Consider the following 25,703-nt stretch of genomic DNA (forward strand, 5'->3'; position numbering starts at 1 on the left):
ATTCTTTTTTCAGTTTAGTTTTTAGTGTTCATCATGACAAAATAGATTTATTTTAGATTTATAGATCTATTTTGTCATGGTGTTCATTACTTTCTAGCTTATGGGCGTAGAAAAGGTGGGACAGGTGGGTCGCGGGTACTTGTGGTCCGGTTTATTGAATTAAATTGAAAGATATAAAATATTATGTTTCAAAAAAGAACTACCTAAGACTTGTGCAGTACAGAAATCGAAATTCTCGTTAATCTATAGCCGTGGTAATAATAAATTAATATGGTTTAAATGTATTCATATTCTCCTTGGTAAACCAAAGAGTTTATAAAGCTGTTTCTCCAAAGCATTTTGCCGGATTTGCCCGTAATCTACATCCGACATCCAAAATTCAAGTAAACACGAATCCCCGGTGTTTGTGAATATTATTCGAGTATTTAAACTTTTCGTCGTTAAGTAAGTTCTTTCAATATTCACCAGTGTTTAAAAAAAAAAACATATTATATCATAAATAAACTGGTAAGTATTGATAATAATTTATAGACACCTTATAATTGAAAATACCGTCATACCTAGCAATAAGCATGATAATTATCACCTACGTGGTTTCACATTAATGTATCGTATTGTATAATATGTATTATAGTTAAATATATTTATGTCATGTAAATATCGTAATTACGTTTTTTAATTATATATATTAATAATGATTTAACGTTTTATAGCTTGCACAATGGATTTTAATATGGTTATCAAAGAAGAATTAAAAGAAATTAAGCCTGAGCCTATGGACTTTCCAGATGTCGATATTCAAAATTCTTGTGACTATGATGTTGGCGTAATTCAAAATTTAAAAACTGAGGATTCGGTAAAATATTTAGTTCACTACCCATTTTATTTTATATAATAGTATATGCATGTAAAAATAGTTACATTAACATTATATATTTTTTAAATTATATTCTTAGTCATGAGAATTTGGTTGGAAATATTCTTTTAAATGCATTCCTCAACAATGCATTTACATTAAAATAATTTATTTATCAATGTTTTAAATTTTGGTAATTAATTTTTCTGTATAATATTGTATTATTCATTCCAAGTTAATTACTTTATACATTTTTTTTTCACAAATAATAGCAAAAAATAAATTGTCTTATGAGTGTAATCACTAATCAGTAATCAGGAATGTAGTTTAAATTGTGGAAAAAATAATTTTTAATTATGTTGACTTGGCAGTCATTCAATAGGTATTTGTTATACGCCAAGCACATTTTTCAATGTCTTCCAAATTAGTATATACTAAATATTTGATAAAAAATGTATTATATTAAAAAAATTGTAATGATTCCCACTACGCTACGGTCTTTATTTTAGTGCATTATTGTAGCACCATAGAAAAATTAATAATATAAAACCAAATTCATTTATGGTCGCCAGCAGTCATATTGCAGTCAATGTGTTAACAAAATTTGATTTACTCAAAATACACTTAGATTAAAGTCAATATTATATTTGTACTAGTAGTGGTTAGAATAATATGTAGGTGATGGCTTAATATTGTACAAGGACAAACCTTTAAACTATTGTAATACTTAATAAAATATGATAATTTAGTGAAATTATAAACTTATAAAGTCGAATCTGAAGTAACTATTAATCTTTAAATTTTCTTTTTGTATTTATTATATCGTAATTTAAGTTTTATCTTTCACATTTAATAAAGTTTGACAAGGTACGAAGTGTGAATATTGAATATTGTCTTACTTTGTTGAGTAAATAAAATGTTTATTTGACTATATTTTATGTAAGAAATTATGATTATTTCTTTTGTAGATGGAAGATAAAATAATGGAGCAGATATATCCAATTCAAAATCAGCAATCAGAAAGTGAAACAGAAGAAACATATGACGAATGTTATTCATGTTTTATGTGCAATGTGTCATACAATACACAATATGACTTAGATGCACATTTGCGTACTCACATTGATGATGAGACTTTTCATCATAGTAATATTGATAGTATAAGTGAACCTTTACCTCAATCTTCAATAAAGCCATCAAAATACTTCAGATGCAATGAATGTCTAAAAATTTGTAAAAGTCAACTGTCATACAATGAACACATGTTAACTCATACGGGAGAAAAACCACATCATTGTCGGGTATGTGATCGTAAATTTCGTCATATAGCAAATTTTCGAACGCATTTAAAAAGTCATAATAATGTGAGAACATTGATTTGTTCTCTGTGTCAAAAAACTATTGTTGGCGAAAAAAATTACTATATACATTATATGGATGTACATAATAATATCCGTAATCCTCGACCTTATCAATCTAGTTCATCTGACAGTGATGAAGATTTTAATCCCAAAGTTTCATATTATAAAAAGAAAAAACTTAATTCACGAAAGTTTAGAAAAGATAGTGAACCATTTGGTCCTTTATTTGCTAAAAAAGCATGGGAAAAAAAACAACAAGAATTGGAAAATTTTAATTTAGATGTAATATATAATGAAAAAAAAAAATAAATTTAAAATTAATAGTTAAAAACTTAAATGTAACTTATAATTTATTTTAGGTTGAAGAAGAAAAAAGTGAAAGAGATGCTGTTCAGGAAGCTATTGAAAGTTCAAGACAAGATATACAAAATATGCTTAGAAAAAGAAAACAACTACTAACCGATTATAATACTGAAGAATACCAAAAGCTTCTAGAAACTTTAATATTAGAAAAAAATACTACTGGTCAAATTAATGAAGCTAAATTCATTGGTCCATTGTTTTGGAAAAATGCTCTAGTCAAAGCTGGTCTTATAGAAGAAGATATACTTCCTATGCAATTTCAAAGTCAACTAAGACTTATTGAATGTATGTCTTGTAGAAAATGTTTTGCAAGGTAAAGACTTATTTAATTAATATTTAAAATTATTTTCTCAAATAGAATTAATAAAAAATTATGAATCTTTAAATTTCAACTAATATAATAATATATAACTTATTAATTTGAATTTGAACGTCATTGCTAGCTGATTGGGTTTGTATTTAAGTGCTCTAAAATTACCAAAAAAAGCTCTTAAAACATTTTTTTTTTTTTTATTATTATTATTGCTACGCAACTATGCAAGTGATATAAAAACTACAGTTTAACTTTTGGTATTTTTAATACTTTATTTATAACTCAACTAACAATACAAATCAAATTTAGGCATGCCCAATAAATAAACAGTATAAATTAAATACGATCACTATGATATACCCAAAAATTTTCAATGTGGGAGAATATATGTTATAAGCAATAATACATTTTAATTAATTGTGGTGATCCAAAGACAAAAATAACTTATAAATGTGTTTATTGAGTTATCTTATGTAATGAGTTTATTATAACTCTACTATCTAACTAGTTGTTTTCTGAAAATTGACAAAAATAAGTCAATGGGGGGGGGGTATAACCCTTCTCCCCTTGGTACACCACTAACAACAATGTATCTCCAATTGTTCAATTAAATGTTTTTTATTTAAGTCCTATTAAGACATCATATCCAGAAATCCGATTAATAACAAGAAATAGATACAACTTTTTTTGATTAATATTTTCAATTATCTAATTTATACTAAATGTTAGTAGGTACAATATATTAATATATACCCTATAAATTATTAAAATGTTAAAAAGTAACTGTCATGTTGAACTATTATATATTAGGAATGCTTTGTACTAAGCACTCAAAAAATAATGTACTTTGTATTGAAATTCCAGTCTCACTTATTAGTTATTATTGTATTTCTTAAACTCTAATGATTAGTATTATGCTCTTTAACTTAATGGATTTAGTGTTCCATCAAAGTCAGTGCCTTAGGGAATACTAACAGAAGATTTTGAGATTTAGCATGTAACATTTTTTTCTGCTGAAACGCCTTTTTGATGAATTTATTTTCAATATCTAAATAAAGTATGAATTCTTCATAGTAAGGTTTCTCAGTTAACCTTTAATTATTTGCAAATATTCTTTATATATTAACTTTTCAAAATATGTATCATTATAATTTAGTTTTATCATTTTTAGGTTACCAAGATCTAATGAAGGTAATATTTTGCCATCTAAACCACCATGCTCTAGCTGCTTTATGATAAAAAATGAATCTACATTAAACAAACATAAAACTGAAAATCATAATGAAACTCCACCATTCATTTGCAAAGAATGTTCATTGGAATCTGATACTTGGTATAAATATGTCCAGCATATGAAAATGCATTTAAGATATGCAGCAAAATGTAGTGAGTGTGTATATAATATGATGAATAAACCAGATAATGTAATATTCTTATGTGATGTTTGTGAAATGTCTTTTGACACTGATGATGAACTTAAAGTACATGTACACACACATTTAGAAAATGGACAGAATAATGATAGATAGTAATGATGACTTAATTTATAGTTAGCTATGTAAATATTATTATTACCGTATATTTTATATAATCTTAACAATAGTTATCCTATAGAAATTTTAGTGAATATAACTATTTTAAATTTTTTAGTTTTTTGTACTTGTAACCAATATGTATACATTTTTATTGATACCTATTATTTAAAAATTAATACAAATAAGTATTATATATATATTAATTCTAAAAAATTGTTTTAATCACACTACAGAATAATTTGAGTTATTTACAAAATTGCAACTACCATAAACTTATCATTAATATAGAATATCTATTGTTAATGTACATATATATATAAATAATAAATATTCATAAGTAAAATGCCCAAAACTATAAGAGGTATATATTTTTATTTTAAATTGTAAATACAATTAATTTAAATTAAGATTTATGGTATAACATTTGTATAGAATGAATATTTAAAAATTTTTATTTAATGGTTTAAAACATATTTTTTGATGTTTTATATATATTTGTTTGAGTTTGAATGATCATAAATCAATTCAAAATGTGTGTTTTTATATTCATTATTCACTATTACTTTTAATGATGATAGTATTACAAAGATGTTTTTATTGTTTTAGTTAAGTTAAATGCTTGTTAATACTTAAAATTCACATTGGACAATATAGTTATAATATTGTATAGTTAGGTTGGTAAGTACACAAAATCAAACACCAGTTAAAATGTTTATTGACTAATAACTAACACAAAACTTGTTATAATTATATGATATTGTGTAATTATTACAAATGATACAATAATTTTATCATTGTAAAGAATTATTCAATTATTGGTATAAACAAATTTTTATTGTTTATAGTTTATATTATGATTGTTAAGTTAATTTTATTTATCTTGCTATGAGAACATTTATATATACTGTAAAGTCATGTGTATACATTATGTTAATTTTGTATTAGATACCTTTTTTATTTCGATTAATTACACATTAATTATGTGATTTTACTGTTTTTATTTTATTTTTAAAATTATATTGATGATAGATCCATATTTTTTATATGCTTCAGTTAAATATTACTAGTTTGCTATGAAAGTATCCTTATATTCTATCGTATATCCTTTATTCTGAGCAATGAATGTAACAGTTTTAAATGATCTATGTATTTTTTTCTTTGCATGTTTCTAATAGAAAATTGGATCTAATTAATAGACTGAATGGTCAAAATTAAAAATTTCCAAATTTTTAGTACTTATTAGAATAATTGTAACAAAAAAAAAAAAAAAAAATGGAGATAATGTCTGCTGTACAGTAAGTGTGGGGTGTAGTTTCTTGTTGAGGAGTAAGCCACTACACTTTGTAGTGTATAATATGTTAAATTTAAAATTAACTAATGAATGCTCACACAAAATGATTATCAGTGAAAGATTATGGTTTGTTAGCTAATATCAGTATATTACTAAGGATAGGTTTTTGATGATTGTTTTTGAAGTTGAATTAATTTTTGTCTAAAATTTTGCATTTATTATATTCTTTATACTTAGTTATTAAAATAGTATATATTATTGTTATTAAATTTTGAGTCAATACTGACTTGCTGTAGAGTAGTATGTGCCTTTAGGTTTTCGATAAAAATAGGCAATAGTATAAAATTTATTTAAATATTTTGAAAATGACATTGTGTCACATCATATACCTAAACTATAATTATATAATATATTATACGTATAAATTTTCAAAGTTGTTTTTACAGAATTAAAAGAATATAATTTATCTAAAATATATTATAATTGCTTTAAGTTAAATCACAAAAACATTCTTAAATTACTTTGGAGCTTAAAAATCATGAAATTTTTAATAGTAATAGCTTTAAGCAATTTAGTTTAAACATTTAACGGTTATCTATAAATTGGTCTTAAAACATTAAAATATATCAAAAATATATATACAGTATTTTTATTTAAAGTTTTAATTTTAGTTAAATATATTATATAATAATCGTATGAAGTACCTACATTACTGTTGGACTTTTTTAGAAAAATAAATTCAACATTCCTTATTTTTATTGAAAAAAAAACTCAATATGTTGATTCATTACATGTGCTTACCTATAATGATTATTTATATTATTCATGCAATAATAATTGTTATCTCCTACCTCAAGACTATCTTGATTTTGCACCATCTATTGAAGTCCTTTTCTGCCTATTCTAATTCTTCTAATTCCTCTTACCTACTCTTCCTTGTTATACACATGGTTTAGGTTATCACATGCTTCATACAATCTGGTCTTGATTCTAATGTTTCTTTTGACCTCCCTTAGTCTGGTCAATCGTGATCTCCTTAATCCAATTTAGCACAGTTGCATCTATTAGTTATATTCAAACTATACATTGTTTCCCACACAATCACTTTAACTGTAAATTTGGTTTTCTCTCATACAACTAAATGACAGAATTTATATGGATACGGTACTATAAATGTTTATTTTTCCTTAATACCTTTCTCTCAAAGATTAGTATCTATTTTTATTATTTATACTTCCTGACTCCTGCTGTTTTAATCTAAGTAAAACACGGATACAATTCAATTAATCTAAGATACATTTTAAATTTATTGTTTTTCTAAACAATAGTAATATAAATAAATTATCAAGTATATATTTTTAAAAATGGAGGTTAAAATATGGTAATTAGAGAAAATGAGATAAGAAATATTAATTTTATGGAAAATCAGTAAAGATGAATAAAAAAAAATACTTATTCGTAGATACTTGAAATTGTTATCAAATGTTTTCCTATACATGAAATGATTTTTTTTAACTGAGTTATTTATTAACTTATTTATTTGAAGTTTTTTATTTTTTTATAAACATTGAAAAATAAATACAATAAAAATATTGATTAGTTAAAAAGCTTGAAAATTTAATTTTTAAATTTTAATACAACATTATAAAATTCTGTTATTTTTTTATATGTATGTATTTTGAAGTTTTAATTTTGACAAAATTGGATAATCATACATTACGTGTAGGTAAATTAGTAATTCCTTAAAAAATAACTAGTTTTTTGTTGTATTCCAAATGTAGTCGAAGGAATTTGAAATTTAAAACTTAAATTGTCATTTTATGTACTTTGTAAATTTTATAATATACTTAGACTAATTTTAAGCTATTTATAATCATTTGAGATATTCTAATCTTTTTAGTTAGAAAAAGCTTGAAAATATATTAAATACATTATCCCATACAAATTTTAAAATACCTACATGGGTTTTTTTTATACCCTACAATCTACATATTATACAAAGACGATATTTTTTTTTATAACCAATGAAGATCAGATGTTGACGAAATTAGATATTTAAACAATGTACGATTTCAGTTTTTTTGTTGTTTAAGTAAGTTTAAAATTTTACATAATATATTGTTTTATTTTTCTATACGCGGATAGTTTCAAAATATTTAAATTAATTTAAAGCTGTTATTTATATCAATAGGTATACATTAGTACTTTACTACGAACCTATATTCATACCACTTTAAAGTAATTTGGTAATTAATCAAAAATATAATATATTATATAAATATAAATACGATATTACAGGCAAAAATAAAAAAATCAATCATTTCAATACTTATTGTACTATCTATACTAACATAATAGTAAAAAAAATTATTAAAGTACCAAAATAATTATGTTATAAAATATACTTAGAAACGTAGACTAGAAAAAAAATCGACAGACCGTTTACCCTCAGAATTGTTTTTCATATTTAACACGTCATATGCATTACAGTGACTTAATAATAAGGTATAGACACCTATTGATATAGCAAACTGGTTATGGTTGCCTATTTTCTATATTATTAAATTTTATTTATCTATGATACATTATAGTTCAGGCACCGACAACCCACGGTCCGCGGGCTGCATGCGGCCCTCCAAATATACTTCTTGGTGTTTAAAACTTCAATTTTATAGCTTAAATTGTTATAAATAATATTTAATCATGACTATTATACAACAAAAACTTTTAAATTTTCACTACTAATGTATTTAGTTAAAAATTAGTTAATAAGGACAGCCGCAATGTTAAACACATAATATTATGATTGTTGCTATCTGTAATTAATACATTAGTATTATATGTTAAAATTATATTTTAATTTTGTATGCAGCCCTCCATAAAAAAGTGAAACAAATTATGGTCCGAGTAGGTAAAATAGTTGCCGACCCCTACATTATACAATATTGGGTTCTCTTACTAATTTGTCAGTTAAATAAAATATGTATTATAAATTAATAATATATTTTCTTTAATATTGTGTTTCATTTTAAATATGACTTTTGTATTTTCCATAATCTTGTAGTTTTTAAAAACGTTGTTAGTTTTTATTGCTAATTCTCCTGTTGTTGTTGTTGTTGCATATTCTGTATGTAATATATATACATTAATTTAAATACAATTATATTTTATGTATTAGACATTAGTCAAATGGTTTTAATAGATTTATAAACTATATTTTATTGTCTTAATTTATGGTTAAAATTAGCTATTCGTATTGATTTTGTCCTTTCCACACATACAAATGCAAAATGGGTATTTTGAGTTGTTTCGTACAGATTCTTGATAATATAAGATATAATTATGATTTGAACCTATGGGGATAGCCAACTGCAGTTTTTACTGCAGAGAAAGCTTTATTTAGACTTAAGATTTTCTTATAACTATATATCATATTATATATTTTATCTTGTTTTAAAATTTAAATTAAGGTCTTTGCTATGAGGGTTACATAGTTAATACTAATTACACAAAAAGTGATTACTATTTATAATAGTAATTTGCTTGTAATTTTCCGTATAATGGTTCGATTATTAAGCTACAATTTACTGTGTATGGTTCGATTTTAAATTGAATAATTAAAAAAATTAGTGAAATGTATGTATAATTAATAATAGACATACCTCGACATTAAAGATGATTAAATTATAGGTCGTAACCGTATTGTATAATATTATATGTATTTAATTGTAGTCATTTTCGTTATTATTTATAATTTTATCATTGGATAGTAAATTTAAGTAAGCGGTTGTGATTACTCATTAAAAATAAATAATAATAATGTATTGTATAAGTGCACAAATAGTAATACCAGTTGATTCGCTGTTGATTAAATGTGGTGATGAGTGATCACGATAATATTATTGCGTTAGGAAACAGTATTCAGTCATGTTTCGTCGTCTAAATTGTTTGCGCAAGACGCAACGCTTTTACTCGTTAAATGTATCGAATTCCGTGTTCGGTCGTGAATGTTTTATTCAGCGACATATCGGACCCAATGAATCCGAACAAAAGCAGATGTTAAAAGAACTAGGATATCAGGTGCGTTTTGAATGTCCATAAAAAGTCTAGCATAGTATGGTATAAAATTGAAAATTCTTTTTGTTATAAATTTAAGAAATAAATAATTTTTTTGTTTTGTATGGTTTACTTTTATTATTTCTTAGTAATTACTTGATGCACGTTCAGATGATACTAACCGTTTATTAACTAACTTTTAAATAATAATAAAAAAAAAAAAAAATTATTTTTTTCACAATTTTTTTAACCTTATAACGTTATATAATAAGTATATATATTATTATTTTTATTTATTTATTTGTCTTTCGTGACACGGTTTCAACTACTACGGTTATTATTTTCCAATAATAATAATTTTTATTTTTAATACTCGACTATAATTTAAATAATATGAACCCAGAAGGTAAAATGTATATTTTACTGTATGATAATTATTAAATTTCATTATTATTCATAATCCTAACGAAAAATGAGTTTTTTTACAAAAGGATTAAGTTCTTTGCGATGAGGTAATCCGTTTGAAATCTACTTACTATTATCTTTTCAAATGGCCATCTATTTTTCAGGCTTATTGCAGATTTATATTTTTAAATAACTATAATAATTATTGTTTATATTTTTTTATTTAACAAAAAAATAACAAAATGTATTAGTTTTTGTAATAAATTACAATAAAATTACTGTATAATAATTGTAATTTTTAAAAAGCCTAAAAGCTGAGAATTATTTATTTATTTGCAATAAGCCTGAAAACAGCCGGCTATTTTGACAAATAATATTAGTTCGCCAAAATTCTAGTCTTTTTTGCAAAGAGATTAATTTTCTATACGACATCTCCTGTATATAATTATTGATTGAATAGCTTACCTTCCCAAACAAATTTCTTTAAATATAAATAAGGAAAATGTTAGTTTACATTAGAAAACTTTCTTTTTTTCTTAAGGTATAGTACCTAATGTTTCTACCGCAAGTACTTTTTTTTTTTTTATCACAAACGACATGTTGTTTCTTAATTTTTAATTATTGAAAAAGTACTTATCACTTTTACTTTCAATGTTATATTTTAAACATTATTTACTATAGGTGTATAAAAAAAGATTTAGGGCAATATTTTAAATATTGTACATTATGAACTTGATCAACGGTCAACCATATAACAGATTATTGTTTAACATTAGGTACAATTCAATTTTAAAATTATTTTGAAACATATTTAGTAAATAATTGGTTTATTAATTTTTAAAAATGATGAATCTAAATTTAATTTTTTTTCACTTTTTTGATATTTATTTAATCATAAATGAGAAATAAACTAGTAGTAATTTAATATTATTAATTTTTATTTTATTATTTATATTTATAATTTAAATCACTGATTTGTTATGGATAAAAATAGACAAGTGTGGTAAAAAAGCCAACCATTAGATATATTGATGGGTACTAGACTTGAGTTATTGTAATGAGTTAATTTTGTACTTTATTTAATAATAAATTCATTGTACCTATGTTGAATAAAGAAACTATAGGTTCTTTTTAGAAAATGCCGAGGGTTAGGTACCTGTTAAGAATTGGGAGTATTTTATTATTAAAAATAAAAATAATAATGCTAGATATTCAGTTCTGGCACACTAGTATTATGTAAATTGTAGTTTCATCATCTTGCTTTATACCTTATAGTAATTTTTTTTATAATCTTATAAATAGTACTTTAAATGTGTGTGTATAAAAGATGATAAATGGATCAATATCTATCAATTAACTTATTGTATTTACAAAAAGATCTCTTTAAAAACAAATGGATTTATGAACAATATTAAAAATTCTACATTAATATGGGATTATATTAATTTAACAGTTATTACATGCCTAATTGTATAGAATCAAAAATGTTTGTTAAGGTACGAGGTACCATAACTATTTAACTAAGTTTTTGAGTTAATTATTAAAAATTATTAAAATTAATACTTAACTCAAAAATAACATAGGTATAATAATTAATAACTACTCGTGTACATCGCAGCTAAACTGTTACACGTGTACTAAACGGTCTAAACACTTAAATACACCAACTATTTTGCGGAAATACAAATGATGTATAGCTAGTAGTTATATATAGATTATAGTTATTATGTAGTTACAATAATTCGATTGTTTAAATCGAGCTATCTATAAAATAATTATTCTTATCTATTTTATTTTTTTATTCTAACTCGAGTAGGTATGAGTAAGATTTTTATCATTTACCTACCTTGAAAATAAAATTGTTAAACTCACATGGACCATAAATTGGTATTTTCAGAGTTTAGAAGACTTGAGCGAGGCCGTGATCCCAGATAGCGTTTATCTCCAGAAGACGCCTAATTTAAAATCGTCAGTTATTCTAGGTATGTTATGTTTTATATCAAACAATTGATAACCTTTTGTTTATGCAGGAATTACAATTTTTATTAATGAAATAATGCGTTTATATTAATGTATTCATATTTACACACATTAAACGGAATATATAAAATAGGTACAAACTAAAACAGTTTGTGTATATGTTTTATAATAAAAAATATAATGACCTGAATACAAAGTAAATTAATACATTATATTGTACGCATTTGTACATTATTTAATTATAACAATACCTTTTATTATTATAATTATTATTTTAAATTTTGAGCAGAGTGATAAATGTATTGATTTTACAGTGATGTATTTTTTTTTTTGTGCGTGTATACACGATAACTTGTAGCAAATTGAATATCCTTGGTGTCTTATCGACTATGGTGGTTAAAACTAAGAAGTTTCCAGCAGTTTTCAAAAGTGTCAGGAAAAAACCACAAAAGAGGAACAGAAAAACTGGAATTTTTACGCAAAACCAATTTTCGATAAAATCGATATTTTATATTGTTGATACTCAAAAACGAATCATTGTATAAATACTTGAAATTTTCACTTGATTTTTATATTAACGTTATCTATACTTTCTATATAGTCTATACTTAACGAATATCTTCGAAATTTTAAATTTAAACCCTATTAAAAAAATATTGAGACGATAAATTATCAATATTTTAAAATTGGGGAATGAAAAACTTTGTATTAAATTTTCAAGTTTTTTTAACAAACAAATAATTTTTTTATAGACATTTTAAAAATGGAAAATTTTAAATGTTTAAATGTTTAAATAAGAATAACTTAAAAAGACTCAATAATATTTTTAAATGTATAAAGTGTATGTATAAAAAAATTATCATACATACTACATACATTTGAAGAAAATTAGTTCAACCTAACGTAGGTATTACTAATAGAAATAGAAATTTATTATAAAATATTCTAAAATATAGGCTGACAGATAGTGACATTAATTCAGTTAATAGGAGGGGGCAAAAGTTTTGACCAGTTCATTTATCTGAAAAAGTCACTCGATTCACTCGAAAGCTATTTTCAATTCAGATTTTTACCATAATACAATAATTCTTATCTTATATGTTTTAATATAGTATTGTAGACAAATAATAATATTATGATACCTGTATTATATCAGTGGCGTCATTTAAAATTCTTTTGGTTGTTTGAATAAATTACAATAATAAACAATACAAACATCAAGTCATATGTAACTAAAAAAATGAAAAATATAATCAAATATTAAATAATATCAAAGCTATAACTGTAAGATTAAAAAGTAATAATAATACTACATACTTTGCATTTTGGCCGTTCGGTTGAAACAGTTGTCCTAACCTGTCGGACTGCATTACGTATTTAGGTGTTATGATTGGACGGAACGCGGAAATCTCGATCTTTAAAAACCCGTGGTTAAAACTTATTGATTTGTATAAAATGCATTTTAACTTTTTATCGGATCCAATAAAACGTTTATTTTTATAAAAAATTATATAAAGAGTGTATATTAAATAAACAGTAAACACATTATTCATATAATAAATCAAATGCAGATCCTACCCACACATATTATACCTTCTGTTTAAATATAAAATTTGATTATTTAATTATTAGCTTAACAAAAAAAAATAATGGAATATAAATCAAGACGCTAATAAATAAATATATTTCACAGACGAGCAGTCTCTAGCCACTTTGATTAAATCGATTGCCAGTAAAAATCAAACATGGAGAAGTTTTATTGGGATGGGTTACTACAACTGCTACACGCCTCATGTCATCGTGAGAAACATGCTGGAGAATCCGGGATGGTATGCTTAATTTTTTTAATATTCTATTATCAGTACCTTGATGAAATATTGTGTAATGTGCTTATACTATAGTTACTGTCATTATTGGTACTCTGCAGGAATATTTACATTATAGGCACCTTATGCAATATACGAACGTATGAAACACATCTAATGATCTAAAGATGTCATAAGATTTTACAAATGTATAACTTAAGGTACTTTATCTGGCTACAAACTCTATCAAAAAAATTAAATCTAATATTTAAAATAAAAATAAAAATTTGCTACAACAATGTAAATCTATCTTTTGATTTATCAATACCCTAATCACAATAAGATTATAGGCGCACTTTAGTACATTAGCTTCGTCCGTCCTTCTCTCCTAGTTGGCCTTTTAAGTGCAGTACAAAGTTATTATTTACATTATATATAAATTAAAATTACTTAAGTACTTTATATAATGCGCCTGTTGTACAATGTAGGTTGACGCCTTATACCCCTTATCAAGAGGAAATCGGTCAAGGTCGGCTAGAGAGTCTACTAAATTTCCAAACATTGGTTGTCGACCTTACGTGTATGGACGTAGCCAATGCGTCTTTGTTGGACGAAGCCACATCGGCGTCCGAAGCACTGGCGATGACGTACCGGCACAACAAACGCAAACGGTGGTTCATTGCCGATAATGTACACCCCCAGACATTGTCAGTTATACACACTAGAGCCTCAGCCCTTGGCATTGAAGTCTGCTCTGGTGATCCGAACCAAGTTAACGACTTCAAATCATACAGTGGTGTGTTATTACAGTATCCAGATACGTATGGTCATATATTGGATTATGGGGAAGTCGTGGATAAGGCTCACAATGACGAGGTTCGTGTACAATATCAATGTAATATGGGATATCACTATAATTAAAATTAAAATTTCAAAGCTTCTGAATGAAAAAAAAATATCTTTTTAAAAAGTCCAAGGGGGAGGTTTTTTATTGACCACGTTAAAATTTAATTTTATTCAATAAACTATTCAATATTGAAAACAAAAAATTAAAACGCATAATTATATAATACAATATACTAATTAGTAGTTATACCTACTTTATACAATTGACCACTAAATTACGTATTTTTCCTAAGATTAGATAAACATATTATTTAATTAATATCATTATCACATCATTATATTATCAGGTCCACAACTCTGCACATAAATTTTAATTTTAATAATAACTAGGAAATTTTTTCTGAGTTGTTTTTACTTCCATCTACTTCCCACGTATTTAGTTAATTTTTAAAATAATAAAGATGAAAAATTACTTAATTATAAAAAAATATGATTACTAGCACAGTTAATTCACTGAAATAATAAGAATAAAAATAATCCAAAAACATTTTGATACGAGTATAATAGTATATATAATATCCATTTCAGCAACTATTTTTATTTATGTTTTGAATTCTGAGTGGTGCATGATTTTATTGGTTATAAAATTATCTGTTTATTTTAAGTAAAAGAAGTATTATTAATTTATAGTATGTAATAATAATGGAACAATTTGTTATTTTTTAAAAATTGGATTTTACTTTCGTTTGAAGTTTTTATATGATCTGTTTCTTACCGGGAATCAAAATATTTTTTATAAAAGGAATTCAATAACAATTTATAAGTTCAACATATTTTTGATTTTTGTTGTCACAAGTAATATTGTGTTTAATTATTACTTCCTATAACTAAGAACTAATTATATTATTCATATAAGTCTTATGTAATATTATTAAATGCTTAATATGTACAAAATAGGTCATGGGTTACCTACATACTATTATCTATTACTAGCTATATAGTCTTGATGATATAGGTAATCAGTAGTAATATTTATGAAAATAAAAGGGGTAGTATTTAAAACTAGCAAACAACGTGACAGCAGTATATTATTGATATGGTTTGTCTGAATCGTTAAACTGAAAATACCACTCATTCTTAAAATAAAATTTGAATTTTTCATAGATCTATTAAATATGAAGTATTAATATGTCAATATTATGTATTTCGCCATACCGGTTTACTGCAAATAGTTGCCGATTCTTTGGTATTTATCCAGTATAGACGGTGTTTATTACCGTATCTGAGTTTCCAGTACCTATACTACGATAGGATAGATACCTACGTACTTACTAGAAAAATAACCAAAAAAATGCAATTGAACTTCAATATACAGAATAAAGTGAAAACTCAACTTAAGTTAATTCTTTCGTGGTAGTAGTTGTACTATTCAATACCGACTCACCGGTTTAGTGCCCAAATTAAGTTGTGAATAACTATTAACCACTACCGGAATTCCGGTGGGTGATTTTCATGTATACCGTCAGCTCTATAATATCTTATATCGTAGACTTTAGTCGTGTGTGCCACCGACTTGTTGTCGCTTACTCTGATCAAAGCCCCCGGTGAATACGGCATGGACATTGTGGTCGGAAGTAGTCAACGACTCGGCACTCCACTCGGATACGGAGGACCACATGCCGCATTTATCGCATGCAAGAAATCTCTGATGCGACTGATACCTGGAAGGATGGTCGGTATTACGAAGTAAGTAATATCAGTATTCAATTATATAGCCGTCTCCCTTCTATATTATATAGGTTGTAAATGTATATATGAATTAATTGCATTTTTATTTTTAATCATATATTATTTTAATATTGTACTTAGTCTATTACTATCTATCTACTTCCAACTCATAGTTAGCTTACAGGCGTAAATACGTAACTGTTAACTTTTGTGAATATATTTTGTTATAGTTATAACTCATACGTAATACATATATTTAATAAGTCCAGTGGTGTATTCAGATCTTTTTGAGCGAGAACTGGTTAAATCCTCGTAAGTCGTAAAAAGCGTTATACTTATACAAATAAAGTATGACCAGTAGGTACCTCTTACTATATTTTATTATAGCATTTATATATATTTATTTACAAATTGTTGGTATTATATTCTATTTGGGGCGCCTACTGACTAACATAATAAATTTACTTGCCTTTTACATTACTTACAAATCATAAATTACCAATAATCATAACATAAAATACAATTAAATAAAGAGGAATATTCTTCTGTTCATTCCTTCATGCATAGATGAGTTTGTTCTACATATAATTTAATAGTATTTGAATTAGGTCCACGATACAACAGATGCGATCATCGTAATATTCTATGCAGCTCATCCTTATATTCTTGATTTATTAGAAATTTTACTCGGAAATTGACATCTAAATTGAAATTTCATTTCAGAGTTCGGCATCACATGTAGCACATGACGCCCAAAAAAAAAAAAAACAAAATAAAAATAAATATTTTTAGGAGAGATGTTTTTTTTTACAAGACGGGGTGAATTGAAACAATTTAACTAAAGCAATCATAGATGTCATGTTTGATAGATTTTTATATTTTATATAGATTTTTTTTTTTAGATTTTTTTAATGTATATACTGTTAAGTGTTAGTTATCTGATAGTTAAACGAATTTATTTATATTTTGCATCACATATACTTTGAAATTTCGATGAACATAAGTATAACATTTTTAAAGCATAAACGTTTCGTTAAACTTTAGTTTTCTGTCCAAAAATAAACACAACTTAATAAATTGAGCAGTTCTAGACTAGAATAATATATAATATGTCGTCAAGTTGAGAAATTCTACTAATCGGTTTAGCTATATTTTCCCAAACTATATAAATGAATGGGTGTAATATAATTTAGTATTAATAGTATTTATATATCATATATGTAGGTAGGTACCTATTAGTATTTTAGAATTATTCTAAATATTTAAAAAAAATTATATTGTATATAATAATTAATAATTTTAAAATAAATTTTGTTAATTAATATTCAACTATAAATTATTTTATTATTCAATTACATCTAGTATTTTATATTATTTGTAAAGAGATGCAGATGGAGACAAGGCTTACAGATTGACATTGCAAACCCGTGAACAACATATACGTCGTGAACGGGCGACCAGCAACATTTGTACTGCCCAAGCTCTACTAGCAAATGTAGTAGCTATGTATGCAATCTACCACGGTCCCGTAGGACTGAGAAATATTGCCCAGAGAGTACATAACAGTACCGTGATACTTAAGACAGCGCTTGACCAAATACCCGGATGCAGTACGAGCGATGCTAGTTTTTTCGATACCTTGTACTTGAAGACTACGATTCCTCAACAGGAGATAATCAACAGGTGTAAAGAAAAAATGATCAATCTAAGGTTTTTCGATGACCAATCGGTAAGTTTAAGTTTATCTACCTATATTTTATTACAGTTCTATGTAAATCCTACAGATTTTATTTTAATTCATATTATAGATTGGCATATCGCTGGATGAAACAGTTACACATAAAGACTTAGACGACTTACTGTGGATTTTTGGGGGCGAGAATAATAAAAATAATGTAAGTATACTTACATATAATACTTGTATGTGGTAGTGTGTAGTTATGTTATGGAGCCATATAAGTAATTCAATAATCTGTTAAAAATAATTGATTTTAGATTATATCTGATGACGAGATTTTAGAAAAAAGCGTAAGTAAAACAATATTTAAGAGGACATCAAAGTATTTACAACATCCAGTATTTAACACTCATCAATCAGAAACACAAATCGTTCGATACATGAAACAATTGGAAAATAAAGACGTTTCACTTGTTCACTCCATGATTCCGTTAGTGAGTCAAGTTTACGATTGTAAAATATATACAGACATTTATTTTATTTTATTTTTTTAGGGATCGTGCACGATGAAATTAAATGCTACCATTGAACTGTTACCGCTTTCAGAACCTGGATTTACTAACATTCATCCATTTGTACCACCTGAACAAGTTCCAGGATACCATCAAATCTTAGAAGAATTAGAATTCGATCTCTGTCAGCTAACTGGTTATGACAAAATATCTTTTCAGCCCAATAGGTATATACCTGTACGAGTTTAATAAAAAAATATATTTTAAATACCTAATTGTAAACACTTATGAATTGTAAAACTAGCGGCTCTCAAGGAGAATTCGCCGGTCTATGCGCCATAATGAAATATCATCAACATCGAGGAGATGAAGATAGAAAAGTGTGTCTAATTCCCACGTCAGCACACGGTACCAATCCAGCATCAGCGCAAATGGCTGGAATGGATATTCAGTTGGTGAATGTGTCCAAAGACGGTTGTATTGATCTACAACATCTCAAAGACAAGGTACCTACTTACATTAATATGCTTTATGAATTATTACTGTTATAACTATTATATCTATATCAATAAAATATTTTATTTATACTTACCTACTATTATACTAGGTAACCTTAAGGCGTTTATTTATTTAAGTTGTTCATCTATTTTTTAATTATTTACGTAGGTTGATAAATATAAAAATCAATTATCGTGTATAATGATAACGTATCCATCTACTAATGGAGTATTTGAAGAATCTGTTATGGACATATGTGAATTAATACATTCAAATGGTGGACAAGTAATAAAAATATTATGGTTTTGCGTCGAAAAATATATAAAATTTAACTTACCTATACTTCGAAATAAAGGTTTACTTAGATGGAGCTAACATGAATGCACAAGTTGGATTGTGTCGACCTGGTGATGTTGGAGCTGATGTATCTCATTTGAATTTACATAAGACATTCTGTATACCACATGGCGGTGGAGGTCCAGGAATGGGACCAATAGTTGTGTAAGGATTTAAATGATTTACTTGATATTTGTTAATATAAATGGATAATTTAATACAATATTTTTTGTCAGTAAATCACACTTGGCTCCATATTTACCAACTCACCCAATTATCCACAATGGTAATGAATTTAGTTTGGGTACTGTTAGTGCTGCTCCATACGGATCTGCTTCTATCATACCCATTTCTTGGGCATATATAAAAGTAGGTAATTTATATTTTACTTTTATTAAACATATATTCATAAAAATACATTTATAGTTGATGGGCTCACAAGGACTCAAGAAAGCAACTGAAATAGCTATATTAAATGCGAATTATATGAGTAAAAAATTAAGTACTCATTACAAAACATTGTTTGTTGGTACTAAATGTGGATTAGTAGCTCATGAATTCATAATTGACACAAGAGAATTTAAAAAGACTGCAAATATTGAAGCTACCGATATTGCTAAGCGATTAATTGATTACGGTATATATATAATAATATGATTTATTTACTTGTTAATATAATAAATTGTTTCTTTTTTTAGGATTTCATGCTCCTACAATGTCTTGGCCAGTTGCTGGTACATTGATGATAGAACCTACAGAATCCGAAAGTAAAGTGGAATTAGATAGATTTTGTAATGCTTTAATCAGTGAGTACTTTAATTTATTTTATGGTTTGTTAAAAATTAAGCATTTGTTTTGTTTTTATAATTTAAATATAAGGCATAAGAGAAGAAATCAGACAAATAGAGAATGGTGTTGCTGACCGGGAACAAAATGTGTTAAAATTGGCACCACATACATTGAAACAAATCTGTAGTGACGAATGGAATAGACCATATTCTAGAACATTAGCAGCTTATCCAATGGTAATACAAATTTAAAATCTATATTATAAATTATAATATTATGTTCACCTAATATTTATTCATTAGGGACACGAGCAAAAAGTTTGGCCAAGTGTTAGCCGCATCGACAGTAAATATGGAGATCAAAATATAGTTTGCAGTTGCCCATTAGTATTTTAATCTTTATAAATACACCAATTATATATTTTTTTTTAAAACCCAATAATATGACAATAAAACATTTATTTTGTACATTATTTTAAATTCAAACACAATAACTATGATTATTAAAACTAATACTAGTAGGTAGTGCCTATCTATGTATAACGATCTAAAGTAGATAACCGTGATAATGATAAACTATTGCTAAGTATTGCTAATTCATATTTTAAATAAAACAAGTAATTAAAATCTTTCCTTTTATTGTTAAACACTTGCAAAAACAAAATCAAACGGATATTAGCAAATGATTAAGTTGTGTAACATTAAAATATAGTCATGTTCAATGATATTTTTGTCACAGGTATTTATATACCTACCTACATTTATTTGTGTTGTGTCATATTGATATAATATATTCTATGAACATTTTACTCAATTTGTATAATTTTCTTGTAATATAATTATATTTTTAGTTAATAATGACTGATCAATGATGAATATATGAAATTATAATTGTATACTCCAATACTCCAGTTAAGTAAAATTTGTTTTAGTTTTATAATTTATCTTTAATACATAATAATACAATATCACAAAATGTGCTAGAGTTTTATTGTCTATATTTCAATTAGCTGTACTACATGTATAATTTGTATTCAGTCCTGGATGGACCCGATGAGTAACAGAAAATTATTGGTGAGCCATTCAAAATTTGGGCTTATAAAAATTCTAGAAAAGGTATACATTATAAATTATAAGTAAAATCATATATGATGTATTATATTTAACAAATAAAAGAAAAAATACAATAGAATAGAAAACAACTAATGATGAAAATACATAATATATTGAAATCCAATAAAAAACCAACTTAATCCTATTTGCTACCAAAAATCACCCACTTAAGTTGAACATTAAAACATTTTTACTGTTCCAAAATGGGTCCACACACACATAAACATATTTACAGTTATGTATAGTTATAGGTACATAAAAAACATAGTAAAACAATTTAAAAATGTAATAAATGAGTGAAATCCTCATTATATAAAAATTGGTTGTAAAATTTATTTTAATAAAAGCTAGGCTTGGGAGTGTGTTACATATTTGAAATGTCTGTAGTTTGAAATTACTCAATTTGGCACTGTTTGTATTCATTATCTCCATAATGTAACTACTAACTAGTTTTAAACTATTCGGCTTATTAAATAATATGTATATTATTAATAAAAATTATCTATTGAGTTATTTTTGAAATAATAAAACTTAAATGTTTAAATTAATTTATTAGTTTTTTCTTATTTAATATGATATAAAATTATATTTTAATAAAAATGATGAATAAACAATAAATAAGTGTGTGTATTATACACTTACATTTAAACATAAATGTTTCATATTTCTTGATACCTATGTACCTACAATCAATTCTTACAACTAAGACATTAAAATAATTTGCTATTTTCCATATCAATTACCTACTATATTTTTTAAAAAACTAAAACTAAATTGTTTTTAGCTTCTTGTTAAATTTAAAATTTTAAGTAATATAAACAATTTATAATACAATTTTTCACTTGCTTACCTATATAATAAAGAACAAAAAATGTAATTCGTTTAGTAACACAAATTTATTTTATTTAAATTAAAAAATTCAATTTATAATAATTATAATATGAAACATGACATCTTTATAATTAAATGTATGACAATAATGTTGACCAGTCAATTTTTTTACAACCTCTAATTTAAGCTGCCAATTTGCTGTAGCATTAATTACAAAAATGTTGCATGACTAGATGTAAATAACTAAATAATAGAGATTCATGTACTTTTTTTTTACAAAAAATTATTTTTGAGCAAAATAATAGATAAAAAAAATCTATAATAAGCCTAATGTTAATAGTGCAATGAATAAAATAAAATAAAATTTAAAGTATAAAAAAGGCACTACAATGTCAACCGAGGAAGACTGTTCATTAATTTTGTACTGTTTATAATATTATATATAGTCATGCGTGGCAATGGAAAAGTAAAATGCTTATTTTTTAAAAAGTATAAAATTAACCATTTAAACATATCTTTGGTAAACAACAATATTTAACTAAATGGCACTGACTTTGGTCTTGATTTTCAAGCTAACATATAAATCATGCCAAGTAGATTTGAATAAATGATTCGAAAATTAAAAAAAATTAAGAATGAAGTGTCTGAACAACCCTTTTAAATTTTTATACAGAGGTAGGAATACAGCTGTTTTCTTCAGTCTGTCATACTAAGCTATAGTGCATTTTCTTTGCTGGTGTTTAAGTGGTACTGGTCGTAAAACAGCTCTTACAGCTTCATCAAATACCTTGAGGAATCACAATAATAATTTTAATATTATAAAATAATTAACTTCATCAGAAATCACAAATTTTTACTAATTCCTAACTTACCAGTTTTAATCCTCTTTGAGTCAATGCAGAGCATTCAAGATATTTTACAGCTCTTATTTTATTGGCCAACTTTTGTCCTTGTTCACGTTTGATTGGGGACAGTCCTTGTTCAGATAAGACATTTAATGTTTCTTTATCTTCTCTTAAATCTATTTTCGTACCAACTAAAATCATAGGAGCATCTGGACAGTGGTGTTTAATTTCAGGATACCATTTGGAAACTACATTTTCAAAAGAAGATGGACTAGCAACACTAAAGCAGACCAAAAATACGTCCGTCTGAAAAAAATAAAATTAAAACAACTGAAGTGAAAACAATTAGTCAAATAACAAATACTAACCTGAGGATAGGAAAGTGGTCTCAGGCGATCATAATCTTCTTGACCAGCCGTATCCCATAAACCAAGACTGACGGGAATACTATCAACCACCATGGGTGCAGAGTAGTTATCAAATCTATCAAACGACAATCAATACTCAATAATATTGTTTAGCTCTATTGTTTTTAATTGTTTGATGGTTTAACACTTACACAGTAGGTACGTATTCTCCTGGAAAGCTGTCAGTAGTATACGATATTAACATACAAGTCTTGCCCACAGTACCATCGCCGACCACTACACACTTGATTGGCCGTCCTGCCGACATATTTTGATCTTGAATATTATTATTTTATTAATTCTCTATGTTGTCTGTTGAAATCCCAATTCACAATCTGTTTGTATTTCAAACTTGAATATAATATATACATTTACAATTCCGAGAACTCGCCGTATAACAGCCAGCACTTAATAATATTTTATCGGTTTAAAAACCACTAAATATAATAGGCATGACCCATGTCAATTACTTTTAATTAGTTTAATGATTAGCAAATAAAAAGAAATTAAAAAATTTACTAGCTATTATCATTTGTTATTTTATTTATCAACATTGGGAGACAGTTATCATTGTAGAATTGGTTATTGGTTGTTTTATTTTGTGGTTGTGTGTTTGAGGTTACACAGATATAATCACTTAATAATAATAATAGATAAAATACAACTATGGCCCTTTCACGCCTAATATTAATTTGAAAATTTGGTATAACTACTATCACAGAATAGATGAAATTGATAATTTAAAAATATTAAAAAATTAGATTTTGAAGAACTCCAATTAATGGCATGCAGAACAATTTTAAACTTTGGGCAAAACAAAAATCAAGAACATTTACTAAAAATATTGATTATTATAAATAATTTTTTTTTCATCTCACCCCCCCCATTTTTTTAAAGCTTACTTATAAGTTTTAATAAAATGTATAAACTTTTTAATTTTCATAAATATAATAAATTATAGATATATATTATTAATTAACTGAACTACTTAAAACGTTGAAACAATAAAAATTGCTATTTAAATAACTTAAAAAAATATAAAGTAGTATTTTTAATACTTTTAAACACATATTTTGGTAGCTAAAAAAATTTTCTAAATAAAATAAAATAATTTATTATTAAAAAAGGGGGGGGGGGGGTAAATGTCCTCATCAAAAATATATCGGGAAAAAATGTTCTTGGTTCCGAAAAAATAATAGTTATATTTAAATATTTTTAACATTTACCATTACCACACATCCACTTATTTAAGACTTGAGACTGCAGAGGCTGGGGCAATCGCCTCAAAAACATTAATCGGCTCATCACTGATATTGATACTGATATCGATAATATTGAAGAAGAAATAGAACGAAAGAGGGTGAGTATGCTCGGTGAATCAATAGGTAACCATCTTGGGCACCCTGTATGTGTTAAGATTTTTTAATAATCGATTCTTTGTCAATAAATATTTTATAATAGGAAATAAGCCGTAAACAACTAACAAGTTTAAAGGGCTAAAGGTCAACAATAGATTGTAGATGTGCTGAGCTCATTACAGATCTCTCTTAATAAAATACACTTTAGAAATGTAAATAAATAAATAAATACAAATACAAGAGATTTCTATTACGATGGAATAAAATATAATTTCAGTGAAACATTCTTATAATAATCTTCCTTCAAGATTAGTTTCGGCTGCTACAAGATTTTTAAGGCCCCCGCCCCCCAGTCAAAATATACTACAAATTTATGTTAAATGGTTGTCTTAGTACCTACTTTTTTTGTACATAAAACATATATATTACCTACATATATAAAATATTTATAAAATCAAAATTTACTTACTATTGTTATAAATTTTAATTTTTTGGTAAGCGTTTATTAAAATTTATCAAATTATATAAAATTTATTTATAAACATTTTGGGCCAAAATGTTTGGCTCTTAGCATAATTGTAATTTTCCATTTATGACTCGCGAACACGTTCATGTTGGCCGTCTCTGATGAATAATATAAAAATGTTTATGCTAAAAATTTCATGAATTATTATTTATTATTGGCAAGTGTGGCTTGACTGGGTTTTAAAAAACTAAGTAATCTATAAAAAAAATGTCAGGTGTCTAGACGCGAGACCCCACGCTGGGCCATGCAATAAGGGCTCATCCGGTCGCGCC

General features: G+C 25.8%; 3 protein-coding genes across 6 annotated transcripts; 2 read left to right on the top strand and 1 right to left on the bottom strand.

Moving 5' to 3' along the window:
* On the top strand, window positions 1-5,414 carry LOC114121826 (gastrula zinc finger protein xFG20-1-like). Of its 4 annotated transcripts, none has more exons than XM_027984307.2 (5): window positions 1-444; window positions 714-856; window positions 1,825-2,499; window positions 2,577-2,893; window positions 4,065-5,414. In XM_027984307.2, the coding sequence occupies exons 2-5, from the start codon at window positions 722-724 to the stop codon at window positions 4,420-4,422; spliced, it is 1,485 nt and encodes a 494-aa protein (XP_027840108.1). In that variant the 5' UTR covers window positions 1-444; window positions 714-721; the 3' UTR covers window positions 4,423-5,414. The 4 variants fall into 4 exon arrangements, with proteins under 4 accessions (XP_027840108.1, XP_027840107.1, XP_050055715.1 ...); XM_027984306.2 differs by having other exon boundaries at window positions 4-507; XM_050199758.1 differs by lacking the exon at window positions 1-444 and adding an exon at window positions 557-653.
* A 4,172-nt stretch (window positions 5,415-9,586) lies between these two features.
* LOC114121806 (glycine dehydrogenase (decarboxylating), mitochondrial) lies at window positions 9,587-21,227 on the top strand. Its single transcript, XM_027984280.2, has 17 exons — window positions 9,587-9,799; window positions 12,078-12,162; window positions 13,854-13,989; window positions 14,454-14,841; window positions 16,361-16,557; window positions 17,923-18,268; window positions 18,348-18,434; window positions 18,535-18,711; window positions 18,772-18,956; window positions 19,034-19,235; window positions 19,396-19,512; window positions 19,583-19,728; window positions 19,800-19,932; window positions 19,990-20,200; window positions 20,262-20,369; window positions 20,443-20,588; window positions 20,655-21,227. Exons 1-17 carry the CDS (start codon window positions 9,647-9,649, stop codon window positions 20,745-20,747), a joined length of 2,910 nt encoding a protein of 969 aa, XP_027840081.2. The 5' UTR covers window positions 9,587-9,646; the 3' UTR covers window positions 20,748-21,227.
* A 1,114-nt stretch (window positions 21,228-22,341) lies between these two features.
* Window positions 22,342-24,084, bottom strand: LOC114121823 (ras-related C3 botulinum toxin substrate 1). Its single transcript, XM_027984303.2, has 4 exons — window positions 23,700-24,084; window positions 23,509-23,623; window positions 23,168-23,446; window positions 22,342-23,082 (listed from the first exon to the last, which is right to left on the bottom strand). The coding sequence occupies exons 1-4, from the start codon at window positions 23,813-23,815 to the stop codon at window positions 23,005-23,007; spliced, it is 588 nt and encodes a 195-aa protein (XP_027840104.1). The 5' UTR covers window positions 23,816-24,084; the 3' UTR covers window positions 22,342-23,004.
* Between the last annotated feature and the right edge of the window lie 1,619 nt (window positions 24,085-25,703).

This window comes from Aphis gossypii, chromosome 2 (assembly GCF_020184175.1).
Source record: "Aphis gossypii isolate Hap1 chromosome 2, ASM2018417v2, whole genome shotgun sequence".
Classification (NCBI taxonomy): Eukaryota; Metazoa; Arthropoda; class Insecta; order Hemiptera; family Aphididae; genus Aphis; species Aphis gossypii.

What these genes read in the sequence shown, in the direction of transcription:
- LOC114121826 (XM_050199758.1), top strand. An exon ending in TGGAAAATTTTAATTTAGAT is followed by an intron (nt 2,500 to 2,576) that starts GTAATATATAAT and finishes AATTTATTTTAG; the next exon opens with GTTGAAGAAGAAAAAAGTGA. An exon ending in TGTAGAAAATGTTTTGCAAG is followed by an intron (nt 2,894 to 4,064) that starts GTAAAGACTTAT and finishes TATCATTTTTAG; the next exon opens with GTTACCAAGATCTAATGAAG.
- LOC114121806 (XM_027984280.2), top strand. Translation starts at nt 9,647, where the DNA reads ATGTTTCGTCGTCTAAATTGTTTGCGCAAGACGCAACGCTTTTACTCG. An exon ending in AAAATCGTCAGTTATTCTAG is followed by an intron (nt 12,163 to 13,853) that starts GTATGTTATGTT and finishes TATATTTCACAG; the next exon opens with ACGAGCAGTCTCTAGCCACT. An exon ending in TTCACTCCATGATTCCGTTA is followed by an intron (nt 18,712 to 18,771) that starts GTGAGTCAAGTT and finishes TTATTTTTTTAG; the next exon opens with GGATCGTGCACGATGAAATT.
- LOC114121823 (XM_027984303.2), bottom strand. Translation starts at nt 23,815, where the DNA reads ATGTCGGCAGGACGGCCAATCAAGTGTGTAGTGGTCGGCGATGGTACT. An exon ending in GACCACTTTCCTATCCTCAG is followed by an intron (nt 23,447 to 23,508) that starts GTTAGTATTTGT and finishes TATTTTTTTCAG; the next exon opens with ACGGACGTATTTTTGGTCTG. An exon ending in CTCAAAGAGGATTAAAACTG is followed by an intron (nt 23,083 to 23,167) that starts GTAAGTTAGGAA and finishes TGATTCCTCAAG; the next exon opens with GTATTTGATGAAGCTGTAAG.